Source organism: Natrix helvetica (assembly GCF_964273705.1).
Source record: "Natrix helvetica genome assembly, chromosome: 1".
NCBI classification, from domain to species: Eukaryota; Metazoa; Chordata; class Lepidosauria; order Squamata; family Natricidae; genus Natrix; species Natrix helvetica.
In genome coordinates, this window is record NC_138548.1 from 368,943,441 (window position 1) to 368,961,777 (window position 18,337).

At 41.3% G+C, this 18,337-nt stretch overlaps 2 protein-coding genes across 2 annotated transcripts in view; one reads left to right on the forward strand and one right to left on the reverse strand.

Annotated features, from left to right (window-relative positions):
* Positions 1 to 18,337, forward strand: part of LOC309382660 (taste receptor type 1 member 2-like) — a gene marked incomplete at its 3' end in the record, with an annotated part of 256,900 nt that overhangs the window by 22,370 nt on the left and 216,193 nt on the right. The gene's annotated exons all lie outside the window — the stretch shown is intronic.
* The window catches only part of LOC309384584 (vomeronasal type-2 receptor 26-like), a gene marked incomplete at both ends in the record, with an annotated part of 35,058 nt that overhangs the window by 15,740 nt on the left and 981 nt on the right, over positions 1 to 18,337 (reverse strand). The window contains 3 exons of the mRNA XM_081938286.1: positions 10,006 to 10,415; positions 11,987 to 12,113; positions 14,670 to 14,882. Coding sequence (XP_081794412.1) covers positions 10,006 to 10,415; positions 11,987 to 12,113; positions 14,670 to 14,882 — 750 coding nt within the window. The remainder of the gene's footprint in view (positions 1 to 10,005; positions 10,416 to 11,986; positions 12,114 to 14,669; positions 14,883 to 18,337) is intronic.

The window sequence follows — 18,337 nt, forward strand, 5'->3', positions numbered from 1 at the left end:
TGTGACCTGATTTCTTGCCACAACCCTCCAGACGTTGGCTTAGGGGGACCTCTTAGCAGTTCCTCTGTGGCTTCTTTCTCCCTTGCATCTTCACAGAGACCTCTAAGGAGAAGGAGACTCATCTTTGGTTGGCCATGGAGTCCCTGAAAATATTACTGAGTTTTAAAAAAGTATTTCATACATTGCAGTACCTGGGAATCTTCTCCTGTGCAAATGTGCAAAGCAGAGCATCGTGCTAAGCCCAGCGTTTTGTTTATGTATTTTGGCATGGCACAATATGCCAATGTAGCAGTTCTCTTTCCTTAACCTTAGTTAAGGGTGTTGTGTGAACTCTCCCAGATTTACCACAAACCATCTCTCTTACGGCCAATGCAGTATATTGATGGGCTGGCTGCTAAAGCAAGGTCATAGCACACACTCGAAAGTAAATCAGGAAAACTGTAATGGGGAGGGGGTGTTCTGTCTGTCTCAGCAGACAAAAGAACAAAGTATGCTTATCAACAGGAAATATCCATGTGTAAAGCTGGTAGCAATTATGGGTAGCTAGAAAGCTGATAAAAAGTAACAAGGATTAGACAACTTGCAGACCTCAGCTAAATGTTAGGAATGGAGAAGGCCTGTAGCAAATGAAATGTGTACTAGATAACTCCTGGGGCATTCATTAGCCAAGGCTTAGGAAAGGGACAGCTATAGACCAATAGAACAAATTGTAGAATTATTGCTAAAATGTTAATTAGATGATATTTCTTATTATTTCACTTTGTCCCGTCTTTTCCTTTAGTGAAAATGTATAAAGCTCACTTAATCCTTCGTTCTTGGGTTCTTGGCCTTTTGACCAGGAACCCTTTCCCTTGGAGTACTCCAATAAAAAGCAATCAGAAAACCTGCACCTCTTGTCTGGCGTCCATCATTGGCTTTGGCCCCAGGCTCAGACCCGAATCGGGTCAACAATCTGGGGGCTCGTCTGGGATTCCACACCTGAATTCAATTGGAAGGCACCAAAGACTACCAGAGGAAGGCCCCTGGATGGGTAAGACTTGGAGGCTGAAAGGTGTGTGATTGCTCTAAAATAAAACTCCCGGTCAGTGACCAAGACTGTGTGTTTCTGCACTGCTAGCCGCCCTCAGAGCTCATGAGCCTTTTGACAGTGATTGAGAACACTGAAAAGCAAGGGGTAATCCAGACATCTGTGTGTCTCGCTAATGCAAAAGAACATTGATTGAATGTTATGAGCCACTGTCTAAATGTACGTCCAGCCTCTGTAAGATTCTTGGTGACTTCTTAATTGAACTCAAAGGCTGAAGCCCTGAATAAAGCGAGGAGCAGGAACCGGTGGAGGAACAGAAACAGGCAAAATGTGGAGGAAAGGTAAGGACTGGACAGGAAACGACCCAATGGGATAAGAGGAATCCACCTGAGATCCGGCTTAGAAATGGGAAACGGGTAGCAAAAAGGCATCCAGTCCAGGAGCGACAGAGTTGCCAAAAGGGAAGCTGCCCAAAGATTTGCCGGTGGGTTGTATTTTGCCTCAATCTGATCTGCAGCTTTGAGTTCCCTTGGCTGGATGTCACAGTGGCTTAGTGTTTCTTTCACAGAGTCTTTCTGGCTCTTCCACGGTTGACCTTGAGGTGTCCACTCAGATTCCAGGATACAACAGAGCAACTGGCAAAGCATAAGGAGACCATCCATTCTGATAACTGGTCCTCCCATCTCATTTGGCTCCTGATAACCTAATAATGAGATGATTAGAATATGATCCTTGAAGAGATACTTTAACCTTTGCTAAGTGGCTTCTTTGCCCATCTGAAAATGCAAATCACCAGGTAACTCAAGCCAAGCAAAAAGCATTTATTAAAGGGGGAAGGGAGTCAAGTCTTTCTATAGGGTAGAGAAACACATAATACATACATTTGCAATATAGCAAGTGATCAAACAATAAGACATTGATGACGTTTGAGGCTTCAAGAAAAGAAAACACTGATTCTACAGTAGAGAACATTCTCCAAGTGGCAGATTTATGGGTTACAATACTCTTTCCCAGCAGAGTTTGCAGTAAACTCTCAAGTTTATTCAGGTGGGTTCAAGTCTATTTATGGGGGGACAGAAACACATGTTACATGCAGTTCATTTGGTGTGTGTAATACATCAGAAAGCAAGTGATCAAAGTATAAAAGTCAATTTTATTGGTATTTTTTTTATTTTAATGTTGCACATTTGATCTAGTTTTGTCCTGATTGTAAGCCATCTAGAGTCACCTCTAGTCAAGATGGGCAGTGTATAAATAAATTAAATAAATAAATAAATAAATAAATAAATAAATAAATAAATAAATAAATAAATAAATAAATAAATAAATAAATAAATAAATAAATAAATAAATAAATAACTCCACGTAACTTTTTCTTCTTTTTTGGAGTAATTTTTTTTCCTTTGGAAGAGGTAAAAAAACCCCATCCATCCAAGCCAACACTGTCAGTCAAATTAGAGTGGTGAGACTGTCCTGGTCAAAGTCCCCATCCCAGGAAGGGAGCCAAAGGCAGCAGGCCTGTTTCCTGGCTCCAACCTCTGATGCCAGAAGAAGGGAGGAGGGAAAGCATCATCCATGGAGGTAGCCCTCCTCTGTCCCCATCAGTCGGGAACTTACCATGGCGGAGGCTGTGCAGGAGCTCCAGACAAAGAGTCTTCTTAAGAAAGGGGAGGAGCTGAAGGCCCTGCATGTCCTCCATTATCCAAAGAATAACATGGTTAAAAGTTTAAGCCCAAAAACTTCATTTTGGTCTTTGGGAATCCCTACCGTATAACTTCACACAAGCATATGGAGCGACTTTTGATCAAGGGGTTTCCCCTTCTCAATCCAAGAGAAAGTTCTCTTGTCTCTTAAACCCTTAAGTCAGTTCTCATAAAGTCCTCTGAAGGTTCACAGCAGAGACGCCATGATTGACAGTCATCTTTGCCTGAGACTCAAAATGACCCATGGAAGCACAGAAGGGTCACACTCACCCCTCCAAAGCCAAATTTCCCTTGCCAGAGACCTCCAGTCATTTCTCAGTTATGCTCATTGCATGGCCAATGGGGACTGAGAATTGGAATGAAAAAGAGGCCACACGGAATTAAAGAGTCAAAATAAACATTTAGACACAGACTGTTGCCTTAAACATACTCCTAAACAATTCTGTTTTTTTAGTAGCAGAAAAGGACATGAATCAAGCCCACTACAACACACCCATATGCCCTGTTATCCCTGATCACAGAACAAAAATTTCGATTCCTATTTCCGACACCAGTTTCAAAACACAGGACGTCACTGCAGTGTGTATTAAACAATATATTAAATACATTTATTTTGTTTTATCACAACAAATAAAAGACAAAAGAGAAAGACAAACAAACAGATACATCCAGCACCAACAACAACAACAAAAAGGGGGGGGGAGAAGTGACCCAAATATCAAATAAATTTAACATTAAAGACACACAATCAAACCCGGCTGGATGCTGAAAAAAAGAAAAATGAACTTTGGAGTGCAGTCCTCTCCAAAGAAATAGTGAGAAATTCCTTCAAGCCAAGAGAAACATCTGTATCATATTCTCTCAACCTTCATAAAGTGATACGGTTTTTATAAGTTTTTATGTTCTTATGTTTAAAGTTAGAAGCCATCCAAAGTCATAAGTGTGGGGTCTTCATATAAATGTGTTTATTAAATAAATATATAACTAGTTACACATTTCAAAAAGGAGCGGAAATGATGCAGAAAAGGGGGAAATGATCCATTCGTCCATATTTATAAATACAATACAATACAATAGTAGAGTTGGAAAGGACCTTGGAGGTCTTCTAGTCCAACCCCCTGCCTAGGCAGGAAACCCTATAATACAACCATTTAAATAGGAGCCAGCTGTGTGCAGCAGCTGCCAAAAAAGCCAACACAGTCCTAGGCTGCATTAACAGGGGGATAGAATCAAGATCACGTGAAGTGTTAATACCACTTTATAATGCCTTGGTAAGGCCACACTTGGAATACTGCATTCAGTTCTGGTCACCACGATGTAAAAAAGATGTGGAGACTCTAGAAAGAGTGCAGAGAAGAGCAACAAAGAGGATTAGGGGACTGGAGACTAAAACATATGAAGAACGGTTGCAGGAACTGGGTTTGTTTAGCTTAAGAGAAAGAAGGACTAGGGGAGACATGATAGCAGTGTTCCAATATCTCAGGGGTTGCCACAAAGAAGAGGGAGTCAAACTATTCTCCAAGGGTAGAATAAGAAGCAATGGGTGGAAACTAATCAAGGAGAGAAGCAACTTAGAACTGAGGAGAAATTTCCTGACAGTTAGAACAATTAATCAGTGGGACAGAAGTTGCCTCCAGAAGTTGTGAATGCCCCAACACTGGAAGTCTTTAAGAAGATGTTGGATAGCCATCTGTCTGAAATGGTATAGGGTTTCCTGCCTAGGCAGGGGGTTGGACTAGAAGGCCTCCAAGGTCCCTTCCAACTCTACTATTGTAATTGAAATGTAATGTAATGTAATAGGGATGAATCACCTACTAAGAAACAATCTATCCCATTTTGGGAGGGGGTGATCAGTGAAAGGAATGTAACTGTATAAACCTGTCAGTTTGAAATAAAGGAAATGTAAGAACACCTACACAAATTAGACAGGGTGAGAAGATTTGGCAACAAGAAAATAAGCAGCAGAAACCCCAAATAGGGACAAAAGGACAGGTAGAGCTTAAGCAAGGCATGACTCTATAGGTGCAAAATGATACGTATGCTCAAACAAGGCACAACTCCATAGACAAATGGACAGGTAGACTAGAAGCAAGGTAGAAGTCCAAAAAAAGGTAATATCTTTACAATACAATACAATAGCAGAGTTGGAAGGGATCTTGGAGGTCTTCTAGTCCAACCTCCTGCCTAGGCAGGAAACCCTATACCGTTTCAGGCAAATGACTATCCAACATCTTCTTAAGGACTTCCAGTGTTGGGGCATTCACAACTTCTGGAGGCAAGTTCTCTTCCACTGATTAATTGTTCTAACCATCAGGAAATTTCTCCTCAGTTCTAAGTTGCTGTAACTTAGCAAAGGTCACTTTGAGCTGTAAGGCTAAGTTCCTTATGTCTTCATTTGAATACAAAACAGTCCCATTCATTTGGAAGCTGATTTTTACCCACACTATTGCGGTTAAAAATGAGACTTTGTGTCAACATACTGTATATATGGTCAAAGTTCCAATTTTTTTTCTCTAAGTCTTTTTCCATTAAACCCAAAGGAAACGTTTCTGGTTTCATTTTTATCTTTGTTTTCAGAATTTTTATGTGTTAAAATATGAATCTTGCTCCAAAATATCTTTGCTTTATTACATGTCCACCATAACTGATAAAAAGTCCCTTCTTTACTTTTACACTTCCCACATTCATTTAACACATTTTTTTATACATTTTAAAGAGGGATGCGATGGCTCAGTGGCTAAGACGCTGAGCTTGTCGATCAGAAAGGTTGGCAGTTTGATGGTTCGAATCCTCAGTGCCGCAAAATGGAGTGAGCTCCCGTTACTTGTCCCAGCTTCTGTCAACCTAGCAGTTCAAAAGCATGTAAAAATGCAAGTAGAAAAATAAGAACCACCTTTGTTGGGGAGATAACAGCGTTCTGTGCACCTTCATGGTTTACTCTTGCCAGCAACGTGACCACTTTGGACAGTGCTGGCTCTTTGGCTTCGAACTGGATATGAGCACCGCCCTCTAGAGTCAGGAACGACTAGCACCTATGTGTGAGGGCAACCTTTACCTTTAGGAGTTAATTGCTTGCTTTGGGTCCTACATCTGATTTCCACAATGCTGAACATAGAAGATACCAGAAAATAAAGGAATTTCCCCTTTTTAAAGAAAAAAAAAACACTCTAATCACAGGCATTTAAGGCAGGTGAGGATTTTCCCTTCAATCCTCTTCTGATTTCCCAGAGGGCTGGAGAGGAAGAAGGGTGGGAACAAGGAGACCAAATTGGCCAATAGCTGTTCCCCCATAGATGGGTCTCTCTAGAACTGAAGGAGCTCAGAGGAGGGGCAGGTTCGACACTGAGGACACTTTTTCCATTATTATATGGTAGTAGAAGTGGGATATTGAACACTAGGGGGTAACCAGGGAATCAAGAGGGCAGAGTTCGCATACAAACCACAGGTCTTAATTCCTCCCCCCCATAGAAACTGGCAATGATGGATAGGTGAGGATGGATAGGTGAGGTAGTGGTAGGGCAGTCACACAATTGGGAAGTGTCAACAGTGGCGGCTTAAAGCTCAAAGCACTTACAAATCTTGGTGCCCTCCTCCTTTGTACATACTGTACAAATCTTCATTGGGTATTTTGTTTGTCAACTTTGTGGTGCCCCCTTGGGCCTGGTGTCCTAAACACGAACTTAGTCTGCTAAATGGTTAATACACCACTGAGTGACACTGATACCTGGATGCCAATCCTCTCAGAAAGGCACAGCTATGAAGATGTCTGCTAGAGAAGATTCCTCACCAGAAGGCAGAAAGTATGTTCAGCGCCTCAGCCCAGAGAAGCTGGAATGGGAGGCTAAGAGAGAGGAAGCCATGAAGAGGGTGAAAGTTGAACTGGAGCTTCAATGAAGGGAGATTGCTGTGAAAGGGCACCAAACCCAAATAGAGCTGTTGAAGTTGCAACACTGCATCATCTATATCAGCGATGGCGAACCTTTTTTGGTCGCGTGCCACAAGTGGGGGGAGCGCGGGGGGGGGTCGTGTGCGGGCGTGCCGCACCCATAATGCAATGCGCCCCCAGTGCGCATGCGCGCACAACGCACCCATTTTTGCATGATTTTTTCGCCTTCCCCAGGCTCCAGAGGCTTTATAGGAGCCTGGGGAGGGCGAAAAGAGCCCCCCCGCCCCCTCCGGAGGCTTCAGGGAACGTCCGGAGGCTTCCCTGAAGCCTTCGGAACACTTAAAACCACCCTCCGAGCAACCCGGAAGTGACTTCCGGGTTGCTCGGATGGTCGTTTTAAGCGCTCTGAAGGCTTCAGGGAAGCCTCGGGACGGTCCCTGAACAGGCACGAGACGTGCGTCTCCATCGCCCGGGCCCGGATTGCCTCCGCTGCGCGGCGCCTCAGGCTTCACATCGCTGCCGCCGCCACCACCACTAGGACGGGCTCGGCCGAAGGGAAGTCCGTCAGGGTTCGGCCGCGCCGCCCTCGCCTCCTCCTCTAGCCGCGCCATCGCAAGGATTAAGGCGAAAGGGGGAGGACGGGGAAAGCGAAGGGGGGGTTGTTGTCCTCCTTCTCCTCCTTTCCCCCTCCGGCTCGAACGTGGCGCCGGGGCCCGGCAGGCAGCGAACGAGTCGGAGCCTGCTGACTGGAGGAAGAGGGTGAGAGTTGGGTCCTGTGAACGGCGGCAGCAGCGGCGACAATAGTCGCAACTCGGCTGCCTGCTGCCTTTCCCCTACTTTGTCTCCCAGCCGGGGCGGCCCACCGCCGAGTTACGACTTTTGCCGCCGCTGCTGCCACCGTTCACAGGACTCACTTCTCACCCTCTTCCTCCAGTCGGCAGGCTCCGACTCGTTCGCTGCCTGCCGGGCCCCGGCGCCACGTTCGAGCCGGAGGGGGAAAGGAGAAGGAGGACAACAACCCCCCCTTCGCTTTCCCCGTCCTCCCCGTTTCGCCTTAATCCTTGCGATGTAGTAAGGGAAGCCTCCGGACGTTCCATGAAGCCTCCGGGGGGGCGGGGGGGCTCTTTTCGCCCTCCCCAGGCTCCTATAAAGCCTCTGGAGCCTGGGGAAGGCGAAAAAATCATGCAAAGCCCTCTTCGCTTTTCCCGTCCACCCCCTTTCGCCTTAATCCTTGCGATGTAGTAAGGGAAGCCTCCGGACGTTCCATGAAGCCTCCGGGGGGGGGGCGGGGAGGCTCTTTTCGCCCTCCCTAGGCTCCTATAAAGCCTCTGGAGCCTGGAGAAGGCGAAAAAATCATGCAAAGCCCTCTTCGCTTTCCCCGTCCCCCCCCTTTCGCCTTAATCCTTGCGATGGCACGGCTAGAGGAGGAGGAGGAGGAGGTGAGGGCGGCGCGGCCGAGGCCTGACGGACTTCCCTTCGGCCAAGCCCGTCCTAGCGGCGGTGGTAGCGGCGGCGGCAGCGATGTGAAGGCCGGGTGCAAGGACGCCTCGCGTGCCCTGACAAATGGCTCCGCGTGCCACTTGTGGCACGCATGCCATAGGTTCGCCAACACGGATCTATATCAATCTTTCTCATCCCAATAGAACCAAACCATGAGGGAATTGGAATACCAATTCTGAAAGAACCATGAAGGAGATGAGGTTGAGACTCTCCTAATCAACGTTGAAGATACTTACCAAGCTGAAGGTAGTCTGAAGCCCAGGATATGGTTCGTATGTCCCCTCTCTTAAAGTGGCACTTCACTCAAATATGGGCTAACCCATGTGCTGAGGAAAAGGAGGGCTACCAATATTAGGTTACTTTATTGTTTGATCATTATCTTGGATTTTAATTTGATTAATGTAATTATTTTTTATTTCCTTGGATTATAAATATGCTAATTTCTCAAGCAGAAACAAAGAAAGCAATAAACCAACAACAATTGCAATTAATAATCAAATGTTATGAGCATAGGAAACAATTTCATTATCAGGTCCCTACTTTTATCATTAGATGTTCTTTAGCATTTAGATCTGGTCTAATGATAATAAGATAGCACTTGGGGAAGAAGATGCAACCAAACAGCCCAGCACTACATGTCACCCTAGTCCTTCTTTTCATGAAACTAGAAATGCCCAATTCTAGCAACCATTCTTTATATGTTTTAGTCTCCAGTCCACTAATCATCTTACTTGCTCTTCTCTGCACTCTTTCCAGAAGTCAGAACATCCGCTTGGCACCACAGCCCACAGAAGCTGGAACTGGAGGCTAAGACAGACTAAGCCACCAAGAAGATGGAGCTTGATTTGGAGCATAACTAAAAGGAAATTACTGAGAAAGAGACAGCGGAAGAAAGAGAAGCAGCACCAAAAGCAGTTGGAGCTGTTGAAACTGCAGTGTCAAATCATCCTCATTAATCTTTCTGCATCCAGTACAACCTAGATCTTGGGGGAGTGGATCTACCTATTTCCAAAATACTGTGAATGAAATAAAGCTAACACCTTCCTAACTAGCTTTGGAGACATCTGCCAAGCTTTCAACAGTCCAAAGCCCAGGACATGGATCACACGTGTCTTCTCTTGACGGGTTGTTTAAACCAAATATTAGCTAATCTGTGTGTTGAGGCAAAGGAGGACTCCCAACAGTTTTACAAAAGGAATATTAATTATTATTTTATTTGTTATATTGTCTGATGATTATTTTGTATTTTAATTTGACAAGTCTAACTTTCTTCATATTTCTATTACCTTTGGTTTTAAATAACATAAATTATTAAAAACACTAATGAAGAATATAAAGTGATAATAATAGGAATTATTAATTAAATCTTATCAGCATAAGATACAATTTCACAATCAGTTCCCTCATTTCTTCTTTATATGTTCTTTAGTGTTTAGATCTGGTCTCAGGAGGATAATGTAGCACTTGGGGAAGAAGATGCACCCCAGAAGCCCAGCACTGGAGGCCAAGATGGAGAAGACCTGCACGGCCACCATGGACTTTCCTTTGGTGCTCAGGTAGGTGGGCATGAAGGAGACCCAGACACTGCAGAAGACCAGCATGCTGAAGGTGATCAACCTTGCTTCATTGAAGGCCCCAGGCAAATTCCTGGCCAGGAAAGCCACTATGAAGCAAATGGCAGCAAGGAAACCCATGTAGCTAAGGACAATATAAAACATGGCGACAGAGCCTTCATTGCATTGAAGGATGATCTCTCCTGGCTGGGAGTGCAGGTCAGAATCAGGAAATGGGGGAGAAACTCCCAGCCATGTGGTGCAGATGAACATCTGGACAGCAGAACAAGAAAGGATGATGCAGTTGGCCAAGCTCTTCCCCAACCATCTCTTCACTTGGTTTCTTGGTTTTGTGGCCAGGAAAGCCAGCACCACTGTGATAGTTTTGGCCAAGAGAGAAGAAATGGCAACTGAGAAGACACTGCTGAACATGATTTGTCGGAGAAGACAGGTGGCTTTCCTTGGCTGGCCAATGAAGAGAAAGGAGGACAAAAAACAAAGCAGGAGGGAGAACAAGAGGATGTAGGAGAGGCCCCGGTTGTTGGCTTTGACAATGGGAGTTTGTAGATATTTAAGGAATATCATTAAAACAAGGCCTGTGGTTAGAAATAAGAGGAGAGCAAAAGAGACGAGTATGATACCCAGATGTTCTTCATAGGACAGGAAGCTTATTCTTTTGGGGATGCATTTGTTTCGATTCTCATTTGGATATTGATCATCTGGGCACTTGGTACATTTTTCGGTATCTGAGAAAATAAAGTAACATTTATTTTATAATCTTTCAAATTTCAAGAAAAGCTTTGGATGACATGTGATATTGAGAGACAGGAAAGCCTCAGTAATTGTATATTCTTACACTACAGCAAACCCCCCCAATATGTACAACTGTTAAAAACAAGGATAACAACCTAAAATTAAAAGAAGAAATATCTGGTGCTACTACTTCCCTTCTCTGAGGTAATCCACCAGATTCTTATCTTGCACTGACCTTAACTTATCCCAAATGACTGGGAGAAATAGCAAGTCTCCAGAGGTTTAAGATGATGGGGCCTATTGAATTTCAGTGGGGAGTGGGTCCAATGGGGAAGGAGCTGCACCAGAAAAGGTGGGCTTCTGAGGACCCATAAAGTGGCAATGTTTTAGGGAAGAAGATCTTTTGCATGCCAATTAAATCTGCTCTGGTGGGACAAGCACATAGTCTCAAGGAGTGGAAGTGCTGCAGATACCCTGGTTCTGTCTCACGTAGTGTTTGAAAGATGAATTTAATTGCACTTGGAAAGAAACTGGGATTCTGTGAAGCCTGCACAATAGTTGATCCTTTAAAATGAGATTCTTTCAACAGCCCCGGGGATCTCCTGGTAACAGGGACCCATCTTGAATTTAATGAAGATGAATTCATGAAGGAATTTAAGAATTTAAGAGTCTGTTATCTGCAAAGTCGTTTACCCTGTAGAAATGAGAAGATACAGTGATATATTCCTATACTCTCTAGATTTGGCAACAATTTTAAAGAGAGAATGAATTCAACGTTGGTATCGATGGATATTAAGTAGCTTGGTCATGTATTAGTTCTCTTTTCCTTTTAAACCCAACACTGTATGTTAGACTTCTTTTCTCCCTTCAGAACCAGGACTATATTCCTTTTCTGTTCATGTTATAACTTTTGGTATCTTACTATTTGACAGTGCTATTATGGTGAGTCCTCTGTTTGATTTTCATTTGCTCCTTGAACCCAACATCTCTCCCTCCATGGTTCCTTTCAATTAGATATTTCAGTTTATGAGGATTTATTATCTTCATAAATATTGACTGATTAATTGAGGAATTGATTGGTGCTTCTTTTGGCTTTTAATGCACAATTAAGGGGCTGCCACAAAGAAGAGGTGGTCAAATTATTCTCCAAAGTACGAGAGGACTACGGCAAAAAATAATGGTTGGAAATTGATCAAAGATCGTTTTGCTGCTTCAGCAGGGGGCTGGACTAGAAGACCTTCAAGGTCACTTCCAGCTCTATTCTATTCAAAATTGGGTTGAGTGAGCAAAACCCATTGATCTAAAATCATTCCTCAAGTTACAAAGAACTCAGATGTTCCTTAGAAAGATAAAGAGGGAAGAAAACATTCAAACTGGCAAATAAAAGAGAGATTTCCTATGCAACCCACAACATCATTTTTCCTACTTATCTTTCTAGATATTTTTCTTATATCTCCCATTATGGAAGAAATTGGACATCATTAAAATCAAGAAGTAAACGATCAAACTTTAACATGTGTCTTTAACATGCATATAAATCAATGTTTCCTTATGTGTCACCCACCTTCCTGAGTGGAGATGGTCCCCTCAGGACAAGGAACGCAGTCATAGCAGCAAACTGGCTCTCCTTCTCGAGCCTTCTTGACAAATCCAGGCTGACATTTTTCCACACATTTGGACTGAGGCAGAGACTGAGAAGAGAAAGAAGAAAAGTCAAAGAAAATATGTTAGACTCAACATCCATGTAAGATGGAGGTAGATATGAACGTTAGACAAGTTATCTCTGGGCTTCACATAGGCAAATATGAAATATCTGCATACTTCCAAATGGTTGAAAGAGATACAATTGCAGGCCTCATTTAGTTCCTTCCTTTTTCTACCGATTTATCAGATTATATATATTAAAAATACTTTTCTTCTTAACAAAGCCTGGAGGGATAAAATTGAGAAAAGATTTAAGCATTAAATGACAACCAATGTTTTCCTCCTCATAGTGGAATTTACATTCATTCCTCCATTCTTCATATATGCTTGATTTTAAAATGTAATATCCACTCATAGTAAATTTTAGAATAAACATTATTGTAAAATATTTGTTGAATTTTTATTCCATTGGATTTATTAAAATAGAATAAAACGGTTATGAGGAAAGACATTTTTGGCTAGTAAAATCTGGAAAGGTTTCTTCTGGAGTACATAAAACATTGCAAAGATGCTTCCCTTTGAAAGCAGTCCAAAAGTATCTCCCAAATAAAATAAAAAAGGAAAATTTCCTTACAAATAAGGGCTGTCAACCTTAAAGATGTTTGTACTTGGGTACACACACACATACACACACACACAGACACACACACGACTACATAAAACAGAAGGTGGAGTTGCAATGTATTTATATTGCTACAGAAATGCATGAAATCAAAGGTGAAAACCTCCTAGAATGAATATGGGTCAATATAAAAGAAAAGAAAATGACATGGCCATAGGTGTATACTATAGGCCACCTAATCAAGCAGAAAAATAGATGTCCGCTTTGCTAACCAACTAACAAATATATGTAGGAAACACACTACAATAGTAATGGGTGACTTCAATTACCCTAACATCAATTGGAAGGCTAATTCTGCACCAAGTGAGAAATCAAAGTAGAGGGACAGCCATACTGGATTTAATTCTTACAAACAGAGAAGAAGTGATAGAAGGAGTTGAAAGTAGAGAAACCTTGGGTGAGAGTGACCATGTCATACTAGAATTCAACATAACACAAACCTTTCTAGTCTAGTGAAGAGGAGGACCAGCGGAGACATGATAGCAGTGTTCCAATATTTGAGGCACTGTTATAGAGAGGAATGGGTCAAGCTATTTTTCGAAGAACCCAAAGGCCAGACAAGGAATAAGGGGTAGAAACTGATCAAAGAGAGATTCAACTTAGAAATAAGGAGAAATATTCTGACAGTGAGAACAATCAACCAGTGGAGCAGAAGTTGCCTTCAGAGGTGGTGGGATCTTCATCACTGGAAGCTTTCAAGAAGACACTGGACTGCCATTTGTCAGAAATGGAGTATGGTCTCCTGCTTGTGCAGTGTGTGTGTCTGTGTGTCTGACATTCTAGATTCTAAAACTATAGTGAGGTGAGATGGAGATGAGGTCATGAGAACGTGTCCCTCAAAAAGTGTGAGTTTGATGCACCACAAGGATCACGAGTGTGAGTCCTATGTGCAGAAGGATTTTTCTACACAAATTATCCATCATAAGGTCCTTTCTGTTGAAATAATACAATTAGGTGGCACACTGACAGAGAGTTTTACACTCATATTTATTATTAGTTTGATTTGGAGCCTCTCATTTTGTTTTAAGGTAGCTAACAATCACGATAAACAATTGCATTTGAGGGATTTTGAGATGAAGTGCACTCTTAAAAATCTAAGTAATATATCCGTTGAAATTGTCCCTTGCTTTACTGATATCAGGATTTTTTTTTGTACCAAAGTCATGCTTCAATACTTCAGTTTTCAAGCCATTATCATAGTGAGATTGACAGCAAATGAATTTAATCAATCAATAAGGTCTCATCAGACTAGTCTTTTTGATTTCATGTGAACTGACAGCCTTGGACCTCCTTCCTAAATTCCCCTACCCCAGTGGGGTTAAAGAGAGGTGTATATTGCTATGACGTGGTCCAGGGGATTAAAAACATCTCAGACTCTGGACCTGCTTTTTTAGGAGAACCTGATTCCAACCAGGACAAGATGAAGCTTAATTCCCAATTGGACCATCAGGACCTCCCTACAGTCTTGATTCCATTTCATTGGATTCAATCCAAATCCAAATCTGAAGTCAGGAACTGGTCAACACAATTGCCTTCATATTTGATCAGGAACACGTGAACTCAGAGCTATGGACACCACAATCCCCAACATATGAGGTCCTCTCTCCCCAGCTTTACTAGTCCGCAAACTAAATTGCAGACTAGACACTAAAAGGCAATGATTTGTGTCCTACACAAAAATCTTCCCAAATCTCTTTTTAGATATAGCTGAATCAGCTTATGACTGTATTCAACATTATATCATCCGAAGTATAACATGGTCAATAGAACTGAAGCCTCTTTATCCATCTAAGAAAATTATAAAATGTTTACACATTCAGTTTCCAGTGAAGGTTATCTACCTCTTTGACTTGGTTGAGTCCACTCAAAATGGGTCCTAAAGCTTTTGAAAAAAGAGAAAAGACACCAATGTTTTCTCTACCTTGTTGAGCAACTTTAGCTGTGACAAAGTATCTTGGTTGATTATAAGTCTCTGTCTCTCAATACTCCCCAGCTGCTTCTCAATGGGATCCTTCTTTGGGAAAATCACCCTACTGATGATATCCAGATCTGCTGCTACATCTCCATTTTGATCCAGGTACACTTTCATCAGAGAAAGATTGAACAATTCACTCTTCTCCAGAAAAGAATGGAACTAGAATGGAAACATACAGGAATTTTAAAAGCAAGCAATTGGTGATGGCGGGGGTGAGGTGGGGATGGTTCTTAATCTCTTGTGTTATTTTTATATTTCAATCTTTCTTCTATGGTTGTTTAACTTGCAGATATTGTCAGTTGAGAGAACAAGTCTTATCACTATCTTCAAAACTCAAGTACAAAGATTCATCAATATTTCTCAATCATGCAGTATACTGGCAACATGTAATCTAATCTTCAGTTAGGTTGGCATGCTTTTTTATGGTATGGGAACAATAAGATACACAGCTACTTTCAAAGACATTGTGTTAGAAATGCATTGCTATCAATATGGGTTAAAATTAAAGAACAACATTATTTGAAAATACCAGTCTGGCTTTCCACAATGGAAGCACTGATACATCCTAATGTTAGTAATATGGAAAATATTATAAGATATAAATATATTCTGAATGAAAAAGGGGAATTAAAAACCAAACAGGGACTTAGTAGTGAAGGGATATATATATCCACAAATGCAGATACAATCTCAATATGAGAAAGATGCTAAAATGTATGGTTTTAATAAAGAATTAACAGAATTGGACCAGTTATTAACTGAACTGGGTGAAAAATTGATAAATATATTATTACTTATTAAGTATTAAACTTGAAAGTGAGCAGGTAAAGGAGACAATGATAGTTTGGGCTAAACTTTTTGGATATATGATAGAACTGGATAAATGGCAGAAACTGTGGGATAGAAATGTTAGATTGAGTATGTCAACAGCATGTTAAGAAAACTTGTATAGATGGCATTTTGCACCAAGATTGGAAAAAAATGTATAAAGATACATCCGCGAAATATTGGAAGTGCAATCAAACCTCTGGTTCATATTATCATACGTGGTGGACATGCCCAAAAGCTAGAAAATATTGGCCGAAAATACATACTTGGTTGGAAAAAATGATAAAGCAGCATATAGATTTGAAACCAGAAATATTTTTATTGGGCATTCTGCCAGAAAAATATGATAATCCACTTGGACACATTTTTAGCATATAGGATTTGCTACATGATTGTATGATTGAAATGAATGGCAGCTGCAATCTATTTTAAGATTTCATTCATTTCATTTGTCACATTATTCTATATGTAGAATGGCTACTGATTATAATAAAGTATTGTTAATGTTTTAATGATATGATAATAATCATATTACTCATTTGATTATAATGTCATTAATGATCCAGTAGAATCATACCAGATCCCCTTACAGGCAGCACACTTGGAGAAAAACTTGCACAAAATTTTCATCAGCTTTAGGCAAGGAGAAAGAAGTCAAGGAAGAGATCAAAGGGTCTACTTTTAGCCTTGAGGAAAGGCTACAAGGAGAAGAGCCATCTTGGTTTACAGAAGGAAGGAATCTGGGAACATTTTTTCCTAATATACAAAACATCTTGGTTGTAGAAGGGAGGATGCAGGGCTCTTCCAATAAGCAGAAGACATTATACAGTCACTCAAGATCTTAAACAACCAAGCTCAGAGACCACCAAAGACCTTGAAAAGGAATTTATAGTCTGATAGATCCTTGTTGGGACCCCTTACCTTCCATGGCTGCAGCCTTGGAGCCCCCAACCTCTCTTCTCCCTTCTCCCTTCTCCTCTTGGATTTGCATGCAGCATGTAAGGCATGGGACAGAATCTTAATGACACTGTAAGTAACAACTACATTTGCGATCTCCACACTATTCTGTTTCTCTTGGGTTTCCAGTGGGGCTTTCTGGGTGCATCTTCTTTGGCCTTTGACAGAAAAGACGTGTTTTGAAACAGAACAGTGAAAATACCCAGCTTGAAATTCCTTTTCCACAAAAAAATATTGTTTATAGGCATCATCCTTGTCCCAACTCTTTTTCCACTGAAGAGGAAAGGTCCAAACACTATGGACATATTTTAAAAGGCTGCTTTCTCCCATGTAATATACTCCAGCCATTGTCATGATCCAGACTTTCCCTTCAATGGGTCCTGGCAAACGCCTAAGCATTAAATGGAAAGAAACAATTCTGTCTAAAATGGAAGTAAATTCTATGAGGTGAACAAAAACATTGACTTGTTTCCACTTAGAGAGGGCATCCCTGAGGGGTGCTGTGTGTCCAGTCACTGAGAATTGTTGTGATATAACAACACAAATTCTATTCCTCAGAAGCATAGGTGTAAAAGTCCTCATGAAATGCTCTCCCTTCTCTGTGTTCTGAGCAAAGAGACCGATTAAGGTCCATCCAAAATGGAGTAGCAGTTGGACAATTCCTGGGTGCTGGATCCCATCTTTGGGGAACATCGGATGGAAAAAAGGGAATTGACTTTTATCACTCAGAGTCCCGGAAACAACTTTATCACTGACCTCAAAAAAGCAATGAAGAATTCTGTTATTTTGGGGTCCCACCAATTCCCGATTTGTACCTTTTAATGAATCCAACTTTTTTTCCCTCATGCACATATCATTTCTTGCTGATTAATCTTTAGGCCATATCAAAATATAGGCTATAAAATATAGAACATTAACAAGTCACTATGTAAAAACAGAATTTAGAAAAATAAGTACAATAGAATAAGCACTGAGAATGAAAATGAAGATTTCATCTGAACAAATTTCCTCCTAAGAAAAGCACTGTATTATATGCTGAATTGTTTTAATATTAGGATCCCAATAGGTTGTTAATCAAATATGAAGTCCAAGATGTTGATCCCCTCTTTCATATCGAATTGACATTCAAAATAATAGATGTATTACATCTTCTATCTCTAGAGCTCCACAAATAAAAGTGTGTTTCCTGTAAGGAATTTGGAAGACTTAACAGGTAAAGAAAAGTGTGAACTTGCTCTATTGGCTCCTCATCGAATAGCCATTTATGACAATGTAATCATTTTCCAAAGACCATAACTTTTGATTTTGACTTATCCATAATCAGATAATTCTTACTGGAATAGGAGCCAAGTCCTCTTAACAGCATATGCAGTGCAAATATCATATTGACAATACCTTTCTTTGACCTTTTGATAAGTATCAGTCTTACTTCTCAATTTCATTGTACAAGGTGCAGTGATAATAAAGTAAACTTAACTTCACTTGAGACTCTAGAAAGAGTTCAGAGAAGAGCAACCAAGATGATTAGGGGACTTGAGGCTAAAACATATGAAGAATGGTTGCAGGAACAGGGTATATCTAGCCTAATGACAAGAAAGAATAGGGGAGACATGATAGCAGTGTTTCAATATCTCAGGGGTTGCCACAAAGAAGAGGGAGTCAAACTATTTTCCAAGGCACCTGAGTGTAGAACAAGAAGCAATGGGTGGAAACTAATCAAGGAGAGAAGCAACTTAGAACTGAGGATAAATTTCCTGACAGTTAGAACAATTATTCAGTGGAACTTGTGAATGCTCCAAAACTGGACATTTTAAAGAAGATGTTGGATA